Source organism: Siphateles boraxobius, unplaced genomic scaffold (genome assembly GCF_051911475.1).
Source record: "Siphateles boraxobius isolate OS27281-9 unplaced genomic scaffold, OSU_SipBor_1 207, whole genome shotgun sequence".
Classification (NCBI taxonomy): Eukaryota; Metazoa; Chordata; class Actinopteri; order Cypriniformes; family Leuciscidae; genus Siphateles; species Siphateles boraxobius.
The window spans coordinates 242,501-265,097 of NW_027508819.1; the positions used below are offsets into that span (position 1 = coordinate 242,501).

A 22,597-nucleotide genomic window follows, 5' to 3' on the forward strand; every position below is an offset into this window, starting at 1 on the left:
CATTAAAAGAAATATTTACAAATGTGTGTTTTACTTGGTATTTTTCTCATAACAGTAACTCTATGAGGAAAAAGATCTATCAGGAAAAATAGATATCTCCAGACGTATGGCAGACGCACGTAGTCACGTTTGTAAACTTAGATCGTTGCAGACGTGCAGGCGTACAGACGTGCAGACGGGCAGACGTGCAGACGTAATCCACACGTTAACTTCTAACGTGACGCCGCCGTGACGTCTATGAGGTGTGATTTATGCATTTACTTTGCAAACTAAGCAATCATCGTGTCGATCGTCACATACACTGCCGTGACCAATGACGTGTGATAACCTACGTGTGGAAAAGCGCGTGGATAACGTACGCATGGATAATCGCGTTGATGACGTACGCGTGGATAAGCGCGTGGATAACGTACGCGTGACTAAGCGCCTGGATTAATACTCAGGCAAATATCTATTATCTTTACTATTGCACCTTTTTAATTTGGGATGTAATCATAACACACACATTTTCATGTTTTTTGTGGGTTGTACAACAGTGTAGACACTATTAGTAATAAGTATAATTTGTATATTTATATGTACGCAAGATTTATAGTAGAACTGCAAAAAGTGTTATCTTACTTAAGGCTGCCAGTTAGAAAAAGGTAAATCAATTAATTCAAATTTGCAGTTGATATTTGACAGATTTTACTGTAGCCTACAGCAATTTTATAAAACTATACATTTAGTAAACGAGGCTAACCCTTTTGAACTATAAAATAAGAAAGTATACGTTCAGTCTACATTTTATATACTTCTAAAAAATATACTGTATGTACCTCTCAGAAATATGCTTAAAATTACACTTAGGTATAGGCCCTACTTGATTTATACTGAGAGAACAGTCCAAGTATATATGGCCTGTAGTTGTACGCAATCTTTTGATCAAGATACTTAAAAGCAGTATTCAAAGCTTGGCTGGTAGTGGGTTAACTCTTTTGATCGAGTAGCCTATTTTATATATATATATATATATATATATATATATATATATATATATATATATATATATATATATATATATATATATATATATAAATGTATACAATGTATACAGTATAAAACTGTATAGACTGTATAAAACTGAACTGTCACAGTGTCTGGTTTGTGTTTCCACGGGTGTCCACTAGAGTTCTCTTCCCCATACTGTCACCATTCACTCTGGAACTGCATTCCCCACAATCCTTGTTCATTGCACTCAGCTGTTCCCCGTCATCTTTGTACCAAGCTGTTCCCTGTTATTCATTGTTAGTATCTGTGTATTTATACCCTGTCTGTTCAGCCATTGTCACGGAGTCCTTGTTATGTCACACCACTTCTGAGTTGTTTCTAGCTTGTTTCTTGTTTTAGTTCTTGTGTTTGGTTTGATTATTTGGATTTTGACCCCTGCCTGGAAGACTACGATTTTGGATTACCCCATTAAAAACTACTGCTATTGGATTACTGTTTCCTGTGTGTGTTACTTGACAAAAACAGATAATTTTCTAATTCTGCGTTTCTGTTTAGGCTAGTCCATTGCTAGTGTACATAGGAATTTACTTTAATCTTTCCTGCCATTGACTAAATTTTCCAACTATCCCTGTTATACGGTAGGGGGCGCTGTTACAAATCTTTAGTACAGAATCTCTGATTCAAAACACAGGAAAGAAGAGGCAGAAACAAGTGATAGAAGATTGCTCACTCAAATGTAAAATAATGTTTGTTTGTTTACAAACTGCAGTGATGTGTGAATGACCATAGTCTGTTGCAAAGAAGTGAAGGTAAACTATCTGTTAATACCTATTTGTAGCCACTAGTTGCCTGTATCTCTAATTTATGCTGGACTGTTGGCTGAGCTTGTTCTGTCTAACCCTCTCACCAGCATGAAGGTACAATCCTAGGGTTTTATAGGTCTGCTGACATGTTATGACATCCGCTACAATACTCATGATCAGGGCCAGCCCAAGCCCTTATTTATTTGGGGGCCCCTCGATGCCACCAGGATTGAAAATTGTCGATTTTTGATAATTAGCACACCAACTATACATTTTATTAGTTGTAGCGGTGTTGCTTATATCATACCAATGTCTGCCTGTCATGTTTTTACCCTTCTACTGGTTTAAATTGTAACAGTATCAAACCCACAAGAGTGGTCAGGTTATCACTCTTATTACAGGAATAAATGCCACATGAGCTGCTGCTCAGTTCCAGTAGGCCATCATTGAGTCTGTTTTATTCACTTCCATCACTGTCTGGTTTGGTTCAGCCAACGAATCAGACATCAGGACACTCCAGTGTACAGTCCGGACAGCAGAGAGGATTATTGGTGCCCACCTTGGAATTATAAGATTCAATCTGCATTCTGACTGGTTTTGAGATATTGAGCTTTAAAATTTTTGCATTCAATTCGACTGTGTAGAAATAACCTATTTATTTTCTAAATAAAAAAGTAAAAAAAATTACACAACTTAAAAAACAACATCAAATAATGTAAAGAAGTTCTCACAGAATCAGAATACATGAATAACTTAATTTTGACAAAAACGTCATATAGAACCTTATAACTCCAAGGGGATGATAGGCTATAGCACATGCAGAAATAAGCAATTAGTAAATACACTTGACCAATTAATTACTCTTCGTCAGCGATGCCACAGAAATATGGTCCCTATAATATTGTAAGGAATACAAGTACACACGCACACACACACAATTTCCGGTGAAGTTCAATTTCCGGGAAAAGTAAGTTCTTTAATATTTAACCTTTAATATTTATAATATTTAATATAAAATCTTTAATATTTAACAAAAAAACAAAAACAACAACAAAAAAACAACAACAACAATATCCAGTAAACAATAACAACAGGGGAGCTATAAGCCAGAGTGTAAGGGGTTGGTAGAACAGGCCTTTTATGCTACCCCAAACGTTGGTGATTGAATAATACCAGATGTCATGAATTGACAAAACTCTTTATATTCATGACCAATGGGCAACTTTAAAGTAATGGTGCATGTGTTTGCTTCCGGGAACATCCGCCGGTTCCCATTTGTGGTCTCATGTAGAAATGTGATATTCGGACTTTCTTTGAATCCAAATACAGGTATGGCGGATGCCCCAGAAGCAAACACAAGCACATTCTGTAGAGTCACTTTCATTGTGTCCCCACCATCCACCTCCACTTCTGCATCTCCATCTGCAACAGAAAAAGCAAAGCATCAAGACATCTTTTTTTAAAGTGACACAAAAAAGATTCTAATCATAAATACGTTGTTTGAACTAACTGCATGCCATATTTCTATACATATATAAGCAAGCTAAAACATATTAAAAAGGTTTTACTCCTCTTCTGTAGCATTTTGGTTATTTATGTTTATTGTTCCTTTGAATGATTATGTAATTGTGCATCTGTAATTGTAATCACTATTAGATTTTTTTTTTTGCATAGCCCTAACAGCAACATAATTTGAACCCTAACCCTACCTTATTAACCTCAGAGCAATATGATAGTAACTACCCTAAGCACCCTAGCAACCACATAGCAACATTCCAGCAACCACCCCTATGTACCTTATGAATTGCTAGCAACCACCCATAAATCCTTTGTAACTGCATAGGAACTTCCCAAACAAACACTTGTTTAATAATACAATTTAATTTTCAATAAGCAATTTAACAGTGACACTTAGGTTCTGCAAAACCTCCAAAATTGTCCTGTCAGTCATTTGTAGTTACTATTTTCATGTGATAATTCATATAACACTGCAATGAAGTAAGACTATCCCTGTTCCTTTAAGGGCACTGTAGAACACACAAATTATTTTCCATCCTTTTCCAAAATTGGAGGTATGCTCTGGGCACATCTCAACTTAATAGTATACCTTGCCAATATAATCAATAACAAAATTAAAATTACAAGGACCCACCTTCGACTTCAATAATCCAGTCCCGCCAGTGGGCAACTGCAACCTCTTCCAATGCTCTCCTGTTAGTTCCTCTCTGGGAGTAATTTACTGCGAAGAGGTCCAGCAAGGAGGCAGCCGACAAGGTGGGGGGACCACCACAAAAGAGTTCCTCCATAATGGAGGAGTGCTCCATTATGGCATTTAGCACCCCCAATGTCTCCAGTCCTTCTTTCAGTCTTTCAATTAGATAAGTACATATGTTGTCAGAATCAAACATTTTAATCATCAGAAGTTATATACATTTATATGCAACACATTTGAAAAAGTAACAAATCTATGAAAACTTAACCCCTACAGTGAAAGTTATTTTTACCTTTAATTTTAGTATCAGCATTTAATAGAACATTAGTGATCAAGCAGGTAATCTTACTGTTTGAGAGGCATCTCCATCCTTCCCTCTAGGTAGAATGTTAGTGCTGCATTGACAAGATCCTGACGTTCGTCAAGGTTTGAAACCTTGCATAAGGCACCGAGCATGTGGAGGCTGTTTGAAGCCTCCAACATGGCTGTGTGTGTCTCTGCAATGGTTTCTGCCCTTTGGATCTAAAAGTTAGTAAGAGAAGAGGTTCTATTAGAAATAACCTTTTGTTGCTGGAAATGTGAAGTGTTATCCTTATGTTCAAAATAATGGCAGACGTAGTGCAATAAATGATTGTGATGTATGAACAAAAAATTGGAGTAGTCTTCGTACTATCATGACAGTAACATCTTTTATAAATATCAGTCAGTGTTGACTGAAAGTACAAACTAATTTATTAATTTAGTAGTATACACTAATAACTTGTCAGCACAAGGGCCTCTATTATTATTGTAGTTGTTTATACACAATACGGTCCTTTAGATGTGCAAATTTGAATTTTGCGTCTATAAATGTGTTGTCATTTTTTTCCCTAAATGTTTGACATGTCCATATTTACCAACAATCTATCTACATCTACTCAACAGACCCCCCCCCCCCCCCCCCCAAAAAAATAAAATAAAACAGCACAATAGAAAAAGGTTACTTTAGCCATGAGGTTAAGGTATTAATGACATTGCAGATTCGACTTTACCTTGTCCAGCTGATCATGCAGCTCAGGGTCATAAATCTCTCTAATATTCACTGGCGGAGCAGGGATCCCTGAGAGCTGTGAATACAGCCTGAGAGCTGTGAACACACGGGGTCCCACCCCACCATGAACAAGGCAGACTGACATAATCATTCCTAAAACCTTGTATGTTCCTCTGGATAAGCCTACACAATTGGAATGAAGACCACAATTAAACAATTGTCTTGCAACTAGGGGCTGTGAATTTTGTGAAACACATTATGCTGTGAAATGTATGACGTCTCTCGCAGTGCATTATAGGCAATCCTGCAATTACATGCACCGTATTCAACAATCCAACATGTCCTCCAAATAGGTAATTTGTCACTTTTTTGAAATACAACCCATAGGAGCGTTTACAAAAGTTGCGCCCGTTTGACACGTTCATTTTAGTGTATTTTACTCTTTTATCTGTGTCATAATTCAGGTTTCACACAGGTCGATAGGTAGAGCATTGCATTGTACAGTGAATAATCCCAGGGAATAATTAATAATTCATTACATTTATATAGCGCTTTACATAGAGGGGGGAATTCTTCAAGCACCACCAGTGTGCAGCATCACTTGGATGATGCGACGGCAGCCATATTGCGCCAGAACGCTCACCACACACCAGCTTACTGGTGGAGAGGAGACCGTGATGAAGCCAATTGGTATATATATATATATATATATATATATATATATATATATATATATATATATTTAGGGATGATTAGGAGGCCATGATGGACAGAGGTCATGGGGCAAATTTGGCCAGAATGCCGGGTTCACACCCCTACTCTTTCGAAAGACATCCTGGGATTTTTTGTGACCACAGAGAGTCAGGGCCTCGGTTTGACGTCTCATCCGAAGGACGGTGCTCAATTGACAGTATAGTGTACCCATTACTATACTGGGGCGTTAGGACCCACACAGACCACAGGGTGAGTGCCCCCTGCTGGCCTCACTAACACCTCTTCCAGCAGCAACCTGGTTTTCTCAGAAGGTCTCCCATCCAGGTACTAACCAGCTCAGCCCTGCTTAGCTTCAGTGGGCAACCAGTCTTGGCTACAGGGTGATATGGCTGCTGGCTTAGATCCCAGGGAACACATGTGCTCGTAAAGTGTATGCACTATAAATAACTTTACGTCTGGCAAATGCATAAATGTAAATAAGTTTTGTTTTTTAATGGAATTAGGACAAATGTAAGGTAAGGAATCATTAAAAAAAAAGCACATTGCATTTAAATGAACACACATTTTGATTGGTAACAATGATGATACATCATTTCATGACCACAGACGCAACACTGTCATTATTTTTACACCAGCTAGTTGCAACACCACAAATGTTGCAAGTGTGGTGAACAAGCATATTTGAAAGCTCATGTGACAATGAAGATTTAAGATTAAGATGGCAGTTATAATATCTGCTGTACTATCACAGGAATAAATTGCATGTTATAGTAGTGTCAGCTAGAATACAAAAAAATTTATTAGTATTTTGTCATATTGCTGTTTTTTGCACTCTTTGGAACCTTTTTCCCTTGGAACCTTTTTCTATCTACTTATTGTACTTTCTATCTGGATATCTATCCAGGACAGGTAATTGATTGTACTGGTTTTATCTATCAATCAGTCTATCAAAAACTCAATCAATCTTTTTTAAATATATATATTTAAAAAAAATTACCCACCAAGGGAATCAAGAGCAAGGCTCTTGCTGTTCTGGGGTCCAACAAAGTATTTCGAGTCCAGGAGTTCTTGCATCAGTAGCCTAAGAAACTCCCGGGTAGGACCACCAGTGTCAACAGATCCCTCCCCTGATCCGCACGAATCCACAAATACAACATCGAGTTGTTGTTGTGGATTGAATGCTCGTCTGCTGAAGGTCCTCAAAGCACACTCTAGCACCCTGGACCTTACAACATTTACGCAGTTTGCTGTGGGTCCAGGCTCAACCAGATCAACAGCTGACTGTAGATCTAGGAGCAGCCCCCTCAAGTCATGCCTGCAAAACAAAGTACATCAATGTTATCCAAGTTGTCTTAAGTGTGTATTTAACATGTTAAATAATTAGCAAGTCAGAAAAATACATTACACCACTGTGCTCTTGGGAACCTTCAGTGCAGCAGAAATGTTTTGTAGCTTTCCCCAGACCTGTGCCTTGCAACAATCCTGACTATGAGCTATGCAGGCAGTTCCTTTGACCTCATGGTTTGTTTTTTGCTCTTATATGTGATGTCAGCTGTGAGGCCTTTTATAGAGGTGTGTGCCATTCCAAATCATGTCCAATCAATTTAATAGACCAAACTTTCTGAATGCACTGCATAGGCTTCAGCAAGCTTTCAAACTGTACTCTTGTACTGTTTAGTGACAAACTGAATGTATCAGTGAACACTGCCACTGCTAATTATCACATACAATGAGCATAGAGGGACTGGGATCATACAATTGTAGTTTGTAGTACAAAAAAAAAAATATATATATTACCTAGTATCACTCACTGCTGTGCTGGTCGAGGTAGAGGTGGAGGCCAGAGAGTGCATAGAGTCAGAGGGAAATGTTGTGTTGAAAGTGTCCATGGAGTCAGAGGGAAAAGTTGTGTTTGGAGTGTCTATGGAGTCAGAGGGAAAAGTTGTGTTTGGAGTGTCTATGGAGTCAGAGGGAAAAGTTGTGTTTGGAGTGTCTATGGAGTCAGAGGGAAAAGTTGGGTTTGGAGTGTCCATGGAGTCAGAGGGAAAAGTTGGGTTGGAAGTGTCTATGGAGTCAGAGGGAAAAGTTGGGTTGGAAGGAATGGCTGCTTCAGCTTGGTTGACTCCAGCAGGTGTTAAATTCTCAAAAGAGTCCTGTTTAAAACACATTGAAAACATTGGGTTACTCTAAAGCAGAAAAAAGGGTGATTAGTAGTAGGAAAAGGAAAAGGGTGATTAGTAGGTATTGCTGCATAATTAATAAAATGGTAATGTCACAAAGGTAGGCTATGTCACATCATTTCACATTTCTTGAACCACAAGTCTACACTACACTTTATATGCCTGTAGGTAGCACTTAGCCTTTGTTGAACTAACATTAGTCATTCCATCATCACGCAACCATAGCAAATTATACTTTTAAGTTGACAGAATTTTTTGTTTGTTTGTTTTTTTACAGCAGATTCTGGTAGTTACAGATTATCCATTCATCTGTAGTGTATGAGTTACCCCTTCATTCCAGAGGTCAACAGAACATCAATAATTCTGAAGGTTACATGTTTAATTTTGACATGCCATGTAACTGAAATTACCTCGTCTTGTAATTGTCATCTGAAAGTAAAAAAAAAAAATCCTAGTGAATTGTAAATGTATGAAATATTTGTATTTATATTCCGTTCTTTTTAACTTTTTATTCATAAAAGAATCCTTAAAAATGTATCACTGGTTATCAAAGGTGGAGATTCGAGTCATATGACTTGACTCGAGTCAGACTCGAGTCGCAATTTTCTGGACTTGAGACTTACTTGACTAGATCTCTGAAAAGACTCGACTTGACTTTAGACTTGCTACTTGTGACTTTAGACTTGCCTCGGACTTGTGCCTATTTACTTGAAATGACTTGAATTGGAAAAATTCTCAATTATTGTGATTTTTTGTATACGCTATAAGAGGGAGCGCGGGCGGTAATGCACTCTGTGTGTGCGGGTTGAGGGAGAATAAAGCGTTGAGCAATGTAACCAATCACAGACATATGTGTTGTTTTCTTGAACGCAATGGCCAATCAGAAGCATTTATGATGGACTCCCCTCACCGCTCAAAACGGACTTTTTGTTCAGTGCTGAATTCTGTATGCTGGCAAATCCTCTACTAATAACAAACAATGTGTATATATTTCGAAAGCTTCATTGATAATAACAGATGTGTGAGATCGAGATGAACTGTCAGCTTTTTAGGAATTATTAAGGGAGCGCACAGTCATGCCAAACCATGCACGCAGGAGCTGCTTGCTTTTATGTTATAACAATGGTTTGTGTGTTAATGCCTTAATAACAAATAATTTATCAGGAGCATTTATGCTGATGTGTATGGTGGCGACACAGGCTAACTTGAAAGTATTTGGAGGTACAGAAAAAAAGTATTTTTGCGGGTTCAAATCTGAATCTGTCCCCCCCCCCATTTACACTATCCTGTCCAAAAAAACGTCTTGGTTACGTATGGTAACCCTCGTTCCCTGAGTAGGGAATGGAGATGTCTCGTCGGAGGAGTTTCCAACAAATTGGGATCACGCTAGGGAGACCAATTGCCTTCGAGTGAATTAAAACGAGCTAATAAATAGTGGCATGCGGGATTTGCATTCCGCATCCCGCCTAGCAATGCGGATATAAAGGCGGAAGCGAACGCACATACCATTGCTTTACGCTGAGGAGCCGGACGGTGTCCAGTCCCCCGCGAAGGTACAGCAAACATGGCGACGGGACGAGACGTCTCCGTTCCCTACTCAGGGAACGAGGGTTACCATACGTAACCGAGACGTTCCCTTTCGTATGGGAACTCCTACATCTCGTCGTCTCGCCCCTTCCAGAGCCCAGCTAAGCTGCCCGCCAAGCAGTTTCTCAGTTTCTTCCGGGCGGGAGCTAGCTAAGAGGAAATCACACTGCTGTTCCGCAAGACCCGCTCAGTGGATTTGGATAACACTGGGGAAACGTGCCCATGTGGGAACGTTGCGGAGCCCCCGGCCAGCCCGAAGGGAGGCACTGAATACACATATGAACTAGCCCGTAGGGTAGTAAAACATATGGGAGTCCTCGAGGTAGTCCCAGCCCGTAGGGTGGGGAGCATACCCAGCAAGGACGACAGAGTGAGTCTGTCGAGGGGAAGACACGGAGCTAGCCCGTAGGGTAGCAGGAACGTGGAAAAATTGATCACGAGGAAGTCATGGTGAAGGTCACTCAGTCTACTAGCAACTTCCTAAGAGAGGTAATAGACCTAGCGTCAGGCGGTCCGCCACGCCTGATGCCGAGGAGTGATGGAGGAGCTCAGAAGGTTAGCCGTTTGTTGGGGAACCAAGGAGCAAAAAGGCGCACAGATCCAGCTCATAAAGGCGGAATGGCGCAGCAAGCCGACAGAACCTATTCCCTCGCGCCACTGACCGTAGCGAGTAAACGGGAGGAAACCGGTTCAACACGTAAGCTATAAAATCTGGCAAACGTGTTAGGTGTCGCCCAGCCCGCAGCTCTGCAGATATCTGTCAGTGAGGCACCTTGCGCCAAAGTCCAAGAGGAAGCGACACTCCTAGTGGAGTGAGCCGTCAACCTGGGTGGGCAAGGTACGTCCTGGGATTCATAAGTCCGGACGATAGCATCCACTAGCCAGTGGGCTGACCTCTGCTTGGAGACAGCCTTTCGGCTCCGAAGCTAAAAGCAATGGTATGTGCGTTCGCTTCCGCCTTTATATCCGCATTGCTAGGCGGGACGCGGAATGCAAATCCCGCATGCCAATATTTATTGGCTCGTTTTAATTCACTCGAAGGCAATTGGTCTCCCTAGCGTGATCCCAATTCGTTGGAAACTCCTCCGACGAGACGTAGGAGTTCCCATACGAAAGGGAACTAACATTACATATCTTCCTGCACACAAAGTTTTGATCTGTATCATAAGCCTACACAGGGACACCCCTGACAGACTTTGAGAGGTCTAAATTAATTCTAAAGTCCTATCAGTTAAAACTGATAACAGTTTTTGAGGCTTTAGTTTCGTCAATTTATCCGCACAATTAAAAAAATGTATAACATACGTCTTCAGTTCCAATCCAGCGAACAAAAAATGTGGTGGATTGGGTGATGTAGTCTCCTATGTTCCCATTAGATGAGTTCGTTATTACAACAGCTGGACTGTGTGATATCAAGCAGAGTGATTCGGTCGCTGAATCCACTGCTCCTGCATAGGATATGAGTTGCTAGAAAAGGGGAACAAGTTGCAATTAACAACTTATGTAAATCTGAAAACTTACAATACAGATGTACACATCAACTGGCTGTTACTTGTATAGTGTTCTGCAGCTGAAAATGTCTGCGTTTCCGAGGCCCATCCGGATAGTGAAACTGAAATGGAACATCTCCCTCTGAAGGGAAAACTGCAGACAGTTGTATCCTCTCACGTATGACCTATGAAACAGAAGTATTTTACTAGTTCATAATGGAATTCCTAAAATACAAACCGAATAGAAGCCTACATTCCTACTGTATTTTGTGAAATTATCATTTTTTTTAAATTAACATAATAAGTTTTCACACTACAACACACTCCGTTATCACAAGTTTATACAAAACAGCATCTTATTTTTATCTGTATTCGCAATTATCATGTTTTTTTTTTTTACAAGTCTTGACCAACAAGCATTGATTGCTCACATTATTGACTTGATTGCAGCAGTGATTATATTCAACAAAGCAAACAGTGTGAATGGCAAAGCTCTAAGATTCTTAGATTGGAAGCATAATGTGGTGTTGCTTTATGGACCACCCTTATAATTTTTGGTGGTTTTTGGTCTTGATTATGGGACAGCCATAAGAAACTAACTGAGTCCTTGTAGGTAACTGTTGAACTGTCATACGATATGCATTGTTCTTTACAATTTTTCTCAGCAATTTGAAAATTACGGTTGAAAAATGAAGCACTGTTGATTAATTGAACTTGCCTGAAGTCGTCTCTCCTCTTGCTGTTCTCTTCTTCTCTCATTATTTATCTGTGTGATACATGTCATTAACATAGTTACATATGTAGGTTTCCAAATTTCTGCTGTGTTTAAAAATTAAATTGCCTTTTCTCTGTCCAAAAGCAAGGACTGTTCATATTCAGAATCTTGCTCTTCAATCAGTCTCCTTCTTTCGACTACATTCTCCTGTTGAACAATAATTGAATTTATTATACACAATAAGGTGGCAACAAAAGTACACAACAAAATGCAACAACACAACATCAACAACATAATTTGTCAGTGTGTGATAGAATTAACTTGCTCCGGTCATTGCTCAAGCAAAGTTATGTATTCTTAGAAAGATAGTTATGTTATTGTAGTTCCTACAGAGTGAAGCGAAATGCATTTTGTCATTCAAGGAAGTCTGCAAGGTTACAATGCAATGCTTACTCTTTCTGCCCCAACTTGATGATCTTGATTTGAATGGTTGTTTTCAAAGCTGACCTTCTGAATTAATTACAAATTCAAAAAAGTAATTGTCATGACATGTGTAATAACTACAACAATACAGAAGAACGTTTTACTTACCATTTCATTATCAGCATTATCGTCATCATGATGCCTTAGTGAGGATACTTCACTTTCATTGATGACCTACACATTAACAGGCAGACAAACAGAAATGTAACAGTAATAAATACTAAATTAAAAGGTGAAGAATTAGGTCTGATTCACAACACATGTTAACGCAGAGGTACAGTTACACTCACGGTAAACTGTAGTTATTTGCATTAATGCAAGTTCATTACTTGAATCCATTTTAAAGGCTTGCAGTTTCAACTTTTCATTAGCGTGCTATTCTCATAGGTGCTTTTCTGATCGCTTACACTCAAAGAGCGCATACATTAAATAGCAGGTTATTACTGGACTGAATTTATTTTTAGCACCCAACACTGTCAAATACATACAAGGTTTACAAAGTACTGTTTGGTTTGTCTTAAGTACTGTATAAGTATACAGTTGGATAAAAATAGGATGTTTGTCTGATTTTAGATGCCTGCAAGTCTTAAAGGGGTAGCAGTAAACATGCTGCAGCTTTCCATTAAAGGGATAGTTCACCCAAAAATTTATATTCTGTTTTGTCATCAATTAAATCACCCTCATTTTGTTCCAACCCTATATTAATATCTTTCTTGTGCTAAACAAAAAAGATGGTTTTGAAGAATAACCAAACAGTTACATCCCCCTTTACTTCCATAGTACTTTTTTCATACTATAGAAGTCACTTGTAACCATCAACCGTTCGGTTACCCACATTCTTCAAATATCTTTTATGTTTAACAGAATAGACTTCATTCTGGTTTGACTGAATTTTCTTTTTCGGGAGAACTATCCCATTGATGTTAATAAAACAACAACAAAGGACAAACAATTCTGCTAATAATTAAACCTTACCTATTGTAGCTGGGGAAAAATAAAGCGCTGATTATGTTTGTATATTATGTTGTTTATTTGTAATATGAATCTTTGTTCTTTTCTTAAAACGAAGATAAAATAATGAAGTACAGATTATATATATATATTATACACACACACACACACACACACACACACACACACACACACACACACACACACACACACACACACACACACACACACACACACACACACACACACACACACACACACACAGACATAGAAGAATGAAAAGATAAAAGCAAAGAACACAAATCATGGTCTTACCATTTCAGAAGTGCTATTATCATCACCGCCATGATGGCTTTCTGACGAATTATCACTGTTAATGATGACCTTTTAATTGACAGATTTGTATAAATTATAACGGCCTCATTATAATCCGGTTAGTAGCAAGCACTTTATATGGTAAAAAGCAGATAAACAAGACATATGCATTTTCTTCAAAACAATTAAATATTACATCAATAATTACGTCATTATGTTATGTAAATATAATAATTATTTTCTTACCACTTCCTCATCAACATCAACAAAATCATCATCATCATTATGATGACCTAGTGGGGAATCATCACTTTCATTGATGACCTACACATGAACAGGCAGACAAACAGAGATTTAGCAACTGTAATAACTCCCATTGACACCAGATCAGAAACAAGAATTAGGAATGGAGATATAAGTGACACATGATAATAACTCAAGTCATGGATACATATTTTTCCTCACCAATTCGTCATCTGTTGTTGCTGAGTCAGTGGGTTCCTTAAATTTGTAAACATACGAAAAATGTCAACCCAAATTTTATAATGAATGTCTTTTGACTGATTAGTATACATTAGTTGTATTAGTTACTTACCACTGAAATGGTGTAACCTTCATTGTTGTTTAAAGGCTGCTGTTAAATGTAATAAAACAATACATGAAAAAGAATTTTAAAAAAATTGATGATTGCATTTTAGTTTTTACAAAACCTTAGTGAGCTTACACTTGGCCGGAGGTATAGGGCTGACCTCCCCAGCACTCCACTGTTTCGTATTGCTCTAGGTGTCCCCTCGGTCAGTGGAATTACTACACGGTGTCTGTTGACTCTACACATGTCGAATGACTTGCTCTTCAGTTGGGGGTATTCTTCCTCGATAAATGTTTTAAACTGGCCCTCAGTCAAGCTTTGAGGGACCAGAACACTTCTTACTGGATCGGCTGCAAATCAAATAATACCACATTAATTCATTATTAAGAAAAGGGCACTGTAATTTATACTAATACAGTTTTTTCTATTTAATTACTACACTGAAAGATTAACCATAGTGTAAAGCCACAGTTCACTGTTACACTTAAACTAGGTACAGCCATAATTGACCCTTCGCTTAGCCACGCCCGAAAACCACCACTGGATTAAATTTTTATGAAATTATTCTCTACTCGATTGCATATTATGTCGTGGATATATCCCTTGAATGCATACTTCAGTCCCTTTAGTCAGGCTCTCTCAGATATTTTACCTGTTCATCAAAGATTAGTAATTATCTCCTTGGGAATGTCTGACACCGGTGCATACACACTGTAATAGACGTGGCAGCCATGAAAGCTTGACAGGCGTAGCAACAGTAACTAGGGAGGTCGGGGCTTAGCGAAGGGTCAATTTGCCAGAGAACAAACTAACACTGTCTGCTAAAACTCCAAATGTTCAGAGGTGTCAAGTTCACGGCCCATTAAATGTCAACTTAGCACTAACATACTTAAGATCTCAGTTAGATAAGCAGTGCAGAGCTCTGTTTGATTTCTTGCTTATGATGTTTTAACTTATAAATACTGACTTTTAGTTGGGGTACAGGAATAACATATGTTTTTAAACATGGACGTCATTCCCTTTAAAACCATGTGAGTACTAAAGAGAGGGGGTTTGATTGACTAATAATTAATGTTTAACCTTACTAAAAAAATCAGTTACATTTCATTGGCAATAACAATGTGAACTTTTAAAAAGATCCATTATAAGCTTAATTCCTAAATGCATCATTATGCACTAATATTAGGAGAGTCTGTATTTGAAAGAAGTATTCTTACCCTTTTGAGTGTTGTATGCAACCATGTGTTCATGCATTAGCGCCATGCGCATGCTGTACGTCGCAGTCCTGTCTGAATGCCTGTAAATAAAAGAAGAACAATGCTTCCACAAGGACATAAACAAGGAAACACTATAAATTACAGCTACAATGATATGTTAGTAAACTACAAAGTAAGTAAAAACTCATAAGTAATGCTACATAGAGTACATAATTGTAAGACTTACAATGGAGGATGGTCCAACTGTGAGGGTCTAACACAAAAGAAAACAATATTTATATATAACTGTAGCAAATTATCTCAAAAGGGAAATATTAATAATTATTTATAACTTATGTTATGTAAGTTATGAATATTGTGATACATTAATCAGATTAACTTGATGTAGCTAACTTAATATTACAATCAATTAATCAGTTCGTCCTGTATTAATTACCACTCAGTAGTGATAACATGTAAGGTTTGTGCCGCAGATGCCCTAAACAAACAGTACTGGTGAATACCAAAATCATTTTTTACATTTCTGTACTACTTGTTACTTTTGAGAAAAGTTGAATGTGCTGTCTTAAATTTGGGAATGAAAACACAAAAATTCTACTAGAGTATTTAGTGTTTCCAGTTTGTTATTACACAAGTTTTTGTCAAACTCATAATATTACTTTTCTCTTATGACAGGTGGTCTAAACTATTTGTTGAACACTGTATGATTAATGTAATTGCATTATCCAAAAACAAGTTTTCAATATTCCAAATAATTTATAACAATTTTGAATAATCAACATGATTCCCTCTGTGTTTGTACACCAAAGCATTTGTATTGTAGACTACATTTCTAGCTACATCTGCTTATTCACCTACTACAACAACAACAACAACAACAACAACAACAGTTTTTCTTCAGGGTTGGACTCTGCACTCTGGGGCCAATGTTGCCTGTCCCTGATGTACTTAACATAATTGTATGCATTTTATCAAACAGCATTTTGACAATATCTAGTGATTAGGGACTGACCTTTCATGTTGTGTTAGATGTTGGACCAGTAGGTGAATGGCGACCTCTTGTCCACACCTCCTGCACTGCTCTTTTCCAAAACCCTCATCCTACAACCAGTAATGAATGTGTTAATGGTTGGTTCACAACTACACACGTCTGTTAGAAGTGCACAGTAAGGCATGTCCTAGAATCTGACCCACCCACTATGATTAATGACCCTTTTCCATAGTCCCCTGCAAAGGAATTAATGCTTTTATGTGACTACATTTATCAATAACAAAAGCACAACATATATTTTATATATATCTTACTTTCTGACTGAGGTCCTCCTCCTCAGCCGTCAAGATGAGGTCACTTTGAAGAGGCACAACATAGGCGACAGCTCTGTTTAGTCCACTATCTTCTTTTAAATATGACACTGTGTAGCCTCCTAATGGGACTGGCAAGTCAATTAGTTTCCTGCTTCTGCAGCACCTCATTATCTTAAACCCACCGACAGCACGGAAGGCTGTAAAAGCTTCTTCAATTTTAACTTTTACATCTGCTGCAGAACCATTCACTGGAAATTTTATAACTTTCCTGCCAAGTCCATTTCTTTGTAGGATCAGGGTCTCCTCCGCTGTTGGAACTGCATCTGTAGATCTTAGTGCACAACCGAAGAAAACATGCTCCCATGGCCCACACACTGGCTTGTTAAAAAGACCGCGTAGTCTTTCTCTTCTTCGAGGATATGGACTTTGGAAAAGCCTTGAGAGTGTGGTTGTTGTAGACGTTTGAGGAGCCGGTACAAAGGGAGCATGGGTTGTAGGATAAAAAGGTGGAAGTGAATGGGACTGATTCGAAAGTAAAGAAGGAGCAAGCATGGGGGGATGGGGAAGAGTGTGTGCAATGGCTGGAGTGCTGCTCGCTGGTGTGAGTGGGCTCGTGAGCATCGGGTTAGTAGGAGCAGAATTAGGAGGGAGGACGTTTGGTGTGGAGGGAGGGGTAGTAGTCGTCGAATTATCCAATAAGGATTGGTCATTTAAAAGACTTGACACCCTTGCAAGCATTGACGCAACATGCTGTAAACGTTCACTGTAAAAGAATCCAGAAATAATACATACTGATAAGACATATACTGAGTATACCAGTCTGTAATGTTATTACAACTATTAAATATGGTTTTTCAATGAAGGGGTTCCCAGAACAGTGACTCTATGTACCAGCATCAGTTCAACAGCGCCAGTGATGAGGGCAGAGCTCTAGAGTTCATTCATTATTTTTTCTGTTTCGCGCAGGTCATGTTTTGAAAGATGATGTCCTGTAGCTTACTGATGTAAATAAATAAAAATTGTATACAAAAATGTGATGATGTCCGACCAAAAATGTGAAGGAACTTTGGGTTTAATTGGTCGTACAGTGAGATCTAATATAGCCTATGTTGTTATCGTGAATTTTTACGTGAATAATAGATCTGCCTATGTTACGTAGCCTACTCTAATGGTCCAGTGGCAGAATCTTGGCCAAGCGTGTCGAAGATTCTGGCTTCTAATCCGCACTGGTATAGCGATGTTCGCCGGAGTCAAAAGTGATGTCACGAATCGATATTGGCGTGGGCGCGAACTGGTTGGCAGAAAGAACCAAAACATATGCAGCAGTCTACCTGTGTTTTGTCAGCATATGATAATTCTTTGTACGAAGAAGCTAAAAGGAGATATAAGGTTAAGCTTTTATATAACCAGGGTTCATGTTCTCTGCCTGATCCATATCACCTGAGTGAGGATTGGAGCAAAAGCCCAGACACATGGCCAGATTTGACATTCGGCGACATCAACCTGTATCTCATCGACAGGCCATCTATGTTTACCAGAGAGTCGATGAAGGCGTACAAATCTTTAGATGCCTATAAGTCATAATTACGATTATTACTTGTTTTAACTAAGGATTTAACTGGTGAATGTGTTACAACTAGAGTAAAATAGAGGTGCAATTTGTCCATGGGCTATATTTTGAATCAAAATGATCTTATCTCTGATATATAACATTGGTTAACATATAGCCTACGTAAAAATGTATCAAAGAAAATACAATAATTTGCCCTTAATGTATAAGGGTATGTACACAGATGATACACAGTACAGTACAGTACCCAATCTTTGGGTTAACTTATGTCTTTATAATGCTGTGCGGCAAACGGCCATTACTTTTCTGCCAACCAGAGCGCATGTAACCGCGTCGTGACGTCACGGGCGAAGATCGTATCGTATCTACAATTAAAAAGAGGTGTCATTTGTGTAACAACGTTTAGCTGAGGAGTAATTGACCCGGGAAGTTCGAATCTGTGAATTTATTACCAACTTTACTCAACTCGATGAGTTAGTGCTGGCGCGACGCTTAATAGAGCCACGAGCGCACTCCCATATACGGATAAAAAGAGCTAATAAAATATAAGATAAGATGAGAAATAGGTAAATAAGATCGATATTGCACTGTCTGTGTGCTCTCGTGTATCATTAGGAGTGTCTGGTAGGTTTAAACAGTGAGAGATCGTGTGGCAGGTCTGGCTGATGGCGCGACGCCTAATAGAGCCACGAGCACCCCCATACGGATAAAAAGAGCGAATAAAATATAAGATAAGATGAGAAATAGGTAAATAAGATCAGTATTGCACTGTCTGTGTGCTCTCGTGTATCATTAGGAGTGTCTGGTAGGTGTAAACAGTGAGAGATCGTGTGGCAGGTGCGATGCTTACTGGCTGGCGCGACGCTTAATAGAGCCACAAGCGCACTCCCACACGGATAAAAAGAGCGAATAACACATAAGATCAGATGAGAAATAGGTAAATAAGATCTGTATTGCACTGTCTGTGTGCTCTCGTATATCATTAGGAGTGTCTGAAAGATGTAAACGTGAGAGATCTTGTGGCTGGTATGACCCAGGCGGGAGCCAAGAGACGTACGTGCTCCCTTATCGGCAAAAGGAGCGAATAAAAAATAAGATAAGACGAGAAATAGGTAAATAAGATCAGCATTGCACTGTCTGTGGGTTCGTCTGGTATATTAAAACAGTGAGAGATTTTGAGGCAGGTGCAAGCCAATGTCACGAGACTGGTGCTCAGGATTTTAAAAAAAGTGGGTACAGTAGTTGTAAGGCAGGCGAAAAGCGTTTGGTTAATGGTGAATATTGACCTATTGTACGTACCGTTCTGGCTCCCGTTGGCTTCAGGGGATATGCATGCGCTGCATATGGTTTAAAAACATATCTTACATATTGTGTACGTTCAAGTGGCAGGCGCATATAATGCAGTGGCAGGCGCGAATATCTGTGACTGGTCGAGTGGCAGCTCCCCCTGCCACGCAAAGGTTTTACCCCTACTGAGATCGACTCTTATTTAACAAACGAATGCTGCTAGTTAACGGGATATGCTTTATTTGTATTGGTACATCCGTGCCGCGAGATGTTTCAAAAGTGGTGGTGGGGGACAATATCGACACTGGCAAAAAGTGGCGGGGACATATGTTCCACCCGTCCCCCCCGTAAATGACGCCTATATGTAAATAGGTGTAATTTGTGTTTTAACAACGTTTAGCTCGAGTTATTGACCATCGAATCTGTGAAAACTGTCAATTTCACTCTAGTTAACGTTAGGCCTAGCAGCGACCGCATTTCTTTATATTCGAGTCCAAGTTCAATGAACCGCTCCATTGTTAACGTACGGAGCTCAATGCCAATTACACAAAGAAGAAAACCACACATTTTTAATTACGTTCAACTTTGAAAACGTGGGCTAGGCCTAACTTACTTAATACGTCATAACAAAAACGCTATTCGATTTTCCTAAGTAATTAAATCTCGTTTAAGCCTTCTGTAGTCATGTTAGCGATTTCATCTGTGGTTGAAAGCAATAAATGTCACTTACCAAGCTTAATTCCAATGAAGTGAATGTTTAAAAAAAAAAATAGGGTAAAACGAATAACGTAACTAAACAAGAAAAGGCGGGGTAACGACCGCAAACTATTTCTAAGGTCTCTTAAAAAAAAAAAAATTTAAAATAGCACGGGAACATCGCAATGAGTAGCCTAATAAGTTACTATTTTGCTCAGCTATGCAGAAACTATGGAAGAGTGCAACATACCGAGCCCATTATTAGACATTCTCTCAACATACCTTTCATTTGGCGATGACATCTCCTGATCGTCTTCTGTGCCTCTTCTTTTACTGTAAACACCAAAATTGAGTTCTTACGTTAGATTTATTATAAATAACTGTATCCCGACCCGACCAAAGCTTTGCCGACCAAGTTTTTATATGCAAGTTAGTTTTGGACACTTTGTAACATTGACATTCACGTTACACAATAAGCAATTCTTATTGTTATGCGTACAGATGCTTGAAACATCTCTTCTTTTATGTTCACATTGATAATTGAGTCGGTAATTTATGGTAAAAATGCATAATCACGGCACAATCAATGCATAATCTCAAATATATATATATATATTGCAATTACCATCATGCTGTCGTTGCTATTTTGAAGAAGCTGTTAAATAATACAAGAATAGTAGGCACAAAATTTCTTACCAACAGTCTCTAACGTCGTTCACCTTAATAGTGAAGTTTCGTGTTTCGCGGGGTTTTTTTGAACAGCGAAGCCCTGCCTTCTTTTTTTCTTTTTTTTTTCTTTTGATTGGCCGGCTATGATCTTTGAATTTCATTTAAAAGAAAATGCTTCTTTCTTGGTTTCATATCTATAAACTCAATAAGTCTATTCTTATTTTATTTAAAATAGTCTTCGTTTTAAAAATATGTCCTTATTCTTTCAGAACTGGAAGGCTTTCAATATATTTGAAAAAAAAAAAAAACATTTTTTAGTCCGCGTTTTTTTTAATGAAAATGGTCCTTTATTATGGTCACTTGGATGGATGTAGGTTTAGTCTTGCAATATACACTTTACACAAAATATACAATATATTTTTATCATAATAAGCATAAATATAGGCTATACTATTTATTAAAAACACTTAATAAAGAATTATATATTATATTATGTATATTTGCCATAGTTGCTGTTTTGGGTCTGCTGCCCTCTAAATCCAGCATTACTTTAAATTAATAATTATATATATATATATATATATATATATTCTTTTAAAGTAATACTGGATTTAGAGGGCAGCAGACCCAAAACAGCAACTATGGCAAATATACCACTACATATAATGCTCTTGAAGACCCGTAAAAGCAACTTACTTCAAAATACATTGAAATGTCTCAAATACATCAGAAAATAATCAGATGGCTTCTAGACTCACTGAATGGTATCACTGTCAGATTTAACAGTGGCACAGGAATAATTATTTCATAATGTCTCCGAAAGCAGTGATAACTCGCCTGCCACTTGAACACCTTTTTTGTTTGTACAAATTCGTTTAACATCTCTACATGCAATAGGCCTACATCCAATTTTGTTTTCATTGATGTACAGCCACGGGGAGTACTGTTTCCTCCATATAGCCCCGTTCACACTACAAGCGACTTTGTCGCTGTATGTCGCCAGTGGCTGGCGATGAGGTCGCTAGTGGGAGTTCCCACTACTGGTTGCCTTTATGAATGACATCCAATGATGTGGAGAAGGATCATACGCGCTCCGCTCCTATTGGTTGTCGCTCCCGTAAGTCGCTCCTCATTTGCATAAAGTTAAACAGATTTCAACTTTGTCGCGTCGCCAGACACGCCCCATCCGGTCGCCAACGGTCGCTGTCGCGCGTGTCGCCGGAAAACGCCAGCTCCCCATTGAAATGAATGGTATCGCGTCGCCTGGTCGCGTGTAGTGTGAACGGGGCTTATTTCTAACTGATTTCTCCAGTTATCAACTTCCTTGCTCTGAGTTTTGGTGCTGAGCCGTTCAGAGCTGTTGGTGACCTGCTCTTTGCTTTTGTTGATCTGTGCTGAGCTGCTGTTGGTGGTAGACCCATATAAAGCTGTTATCACTGCATTTGTCCTCTTCTGAGATCTTGTCGCTGCTAACCTGTGCTGAGCTCCTGCCACTGCCATTGTGAAATATTGTTTTCTTTGTTAATATATAGTAAAATGCGTGATCAACGCTGAATTTTCAGCATCATTACTCCAGTCTTCAGTGTCACATGATCCGTCTGAAATCACTCTAATATGATGATCTGATGATCAACAAACATTTATGTAATAAACATTTATTTTATTTTTCAGGATTTCTTGATCAATAGAAAGTTCAAAAGAACAGTTTCTATTTGAAATAGAATCTTTTGTTACATTATAAATGTCTTTACTGTCACTTTTGATCAATTTAATGCAACCATACTGAATAAAAGT

General features: G+C 38.6%; 1 protein-coding gene across 1 annotated transcript; it reads right to left on the reverse strand.

Moving 5' to 3' along the window:
- Positions 1–2,750: 2,750 nt before the first annotated feature.
- On the reverse strand, positions 2,751–22,303 carry LOC143745553 (uncharacterized). The gene is made up of 22 exons (XM_077237692.1): positions 22,104–22,303; positions 20,417–20,467; positions 16,582–17,344; positions 16,289–16,377; positions 15,503–15,529; positions 15,277–15,356; positions 14,195–14,409; positions 14,066–14,104; positions 13,936–13,971; positions 13,717–13,794; positions 13,471–13,539; positions 12,313–12,378; positions 12,175–12,231; positions 11,848–11,928; positions 11,069–11,191; positions 10,822–10,983; positions 7,547–7,902; positions 6,751–7,064; positions 5,037–5,218; positions 4,355–4,527; positions 3,946–4,160; positions 2,751–3,215 (listed from the first exon to the last, which is right to left on the reverse strand). The coding sequence occupies exons 1-22, from the start codon at positions 22,301–22,303 to the stop codon at positions 2,932–2,934; spliced, it is 3,660 nt and encodes a 1,219-aa protein (XP_077093807.1). The 3' UTR covers positions 2,751–2,931.
- Positions 22,304–22,597: the final 294 nt, after the last annotated feature.

Excerpts from the sequence above, each read along its gene's own strand:
- LOC143745553 (XM_077237692.1), bottom strand. The coding sequence starts at position 22,303 with ATGGCAGTGGCAGGAGCTCAGCACAGGTTAGCAGCGACAAGATCTCAG. Across the intron at positions 20,468-22,103 it reads GTTGATAACTGGAGAAATCA|TAAAAGAAGAGGCACAGAAG; the intron begins GTTAGAAATAAG and ends TGGTGTTTACAG. Across the intron at positions 7,065-7,546 it reads ACAGCAGTGAGTGATACTAG|GCATGACTTGAGGGGGCTGC; the intron begins GTAATATATATA and ends TTTGTTTTGCAG.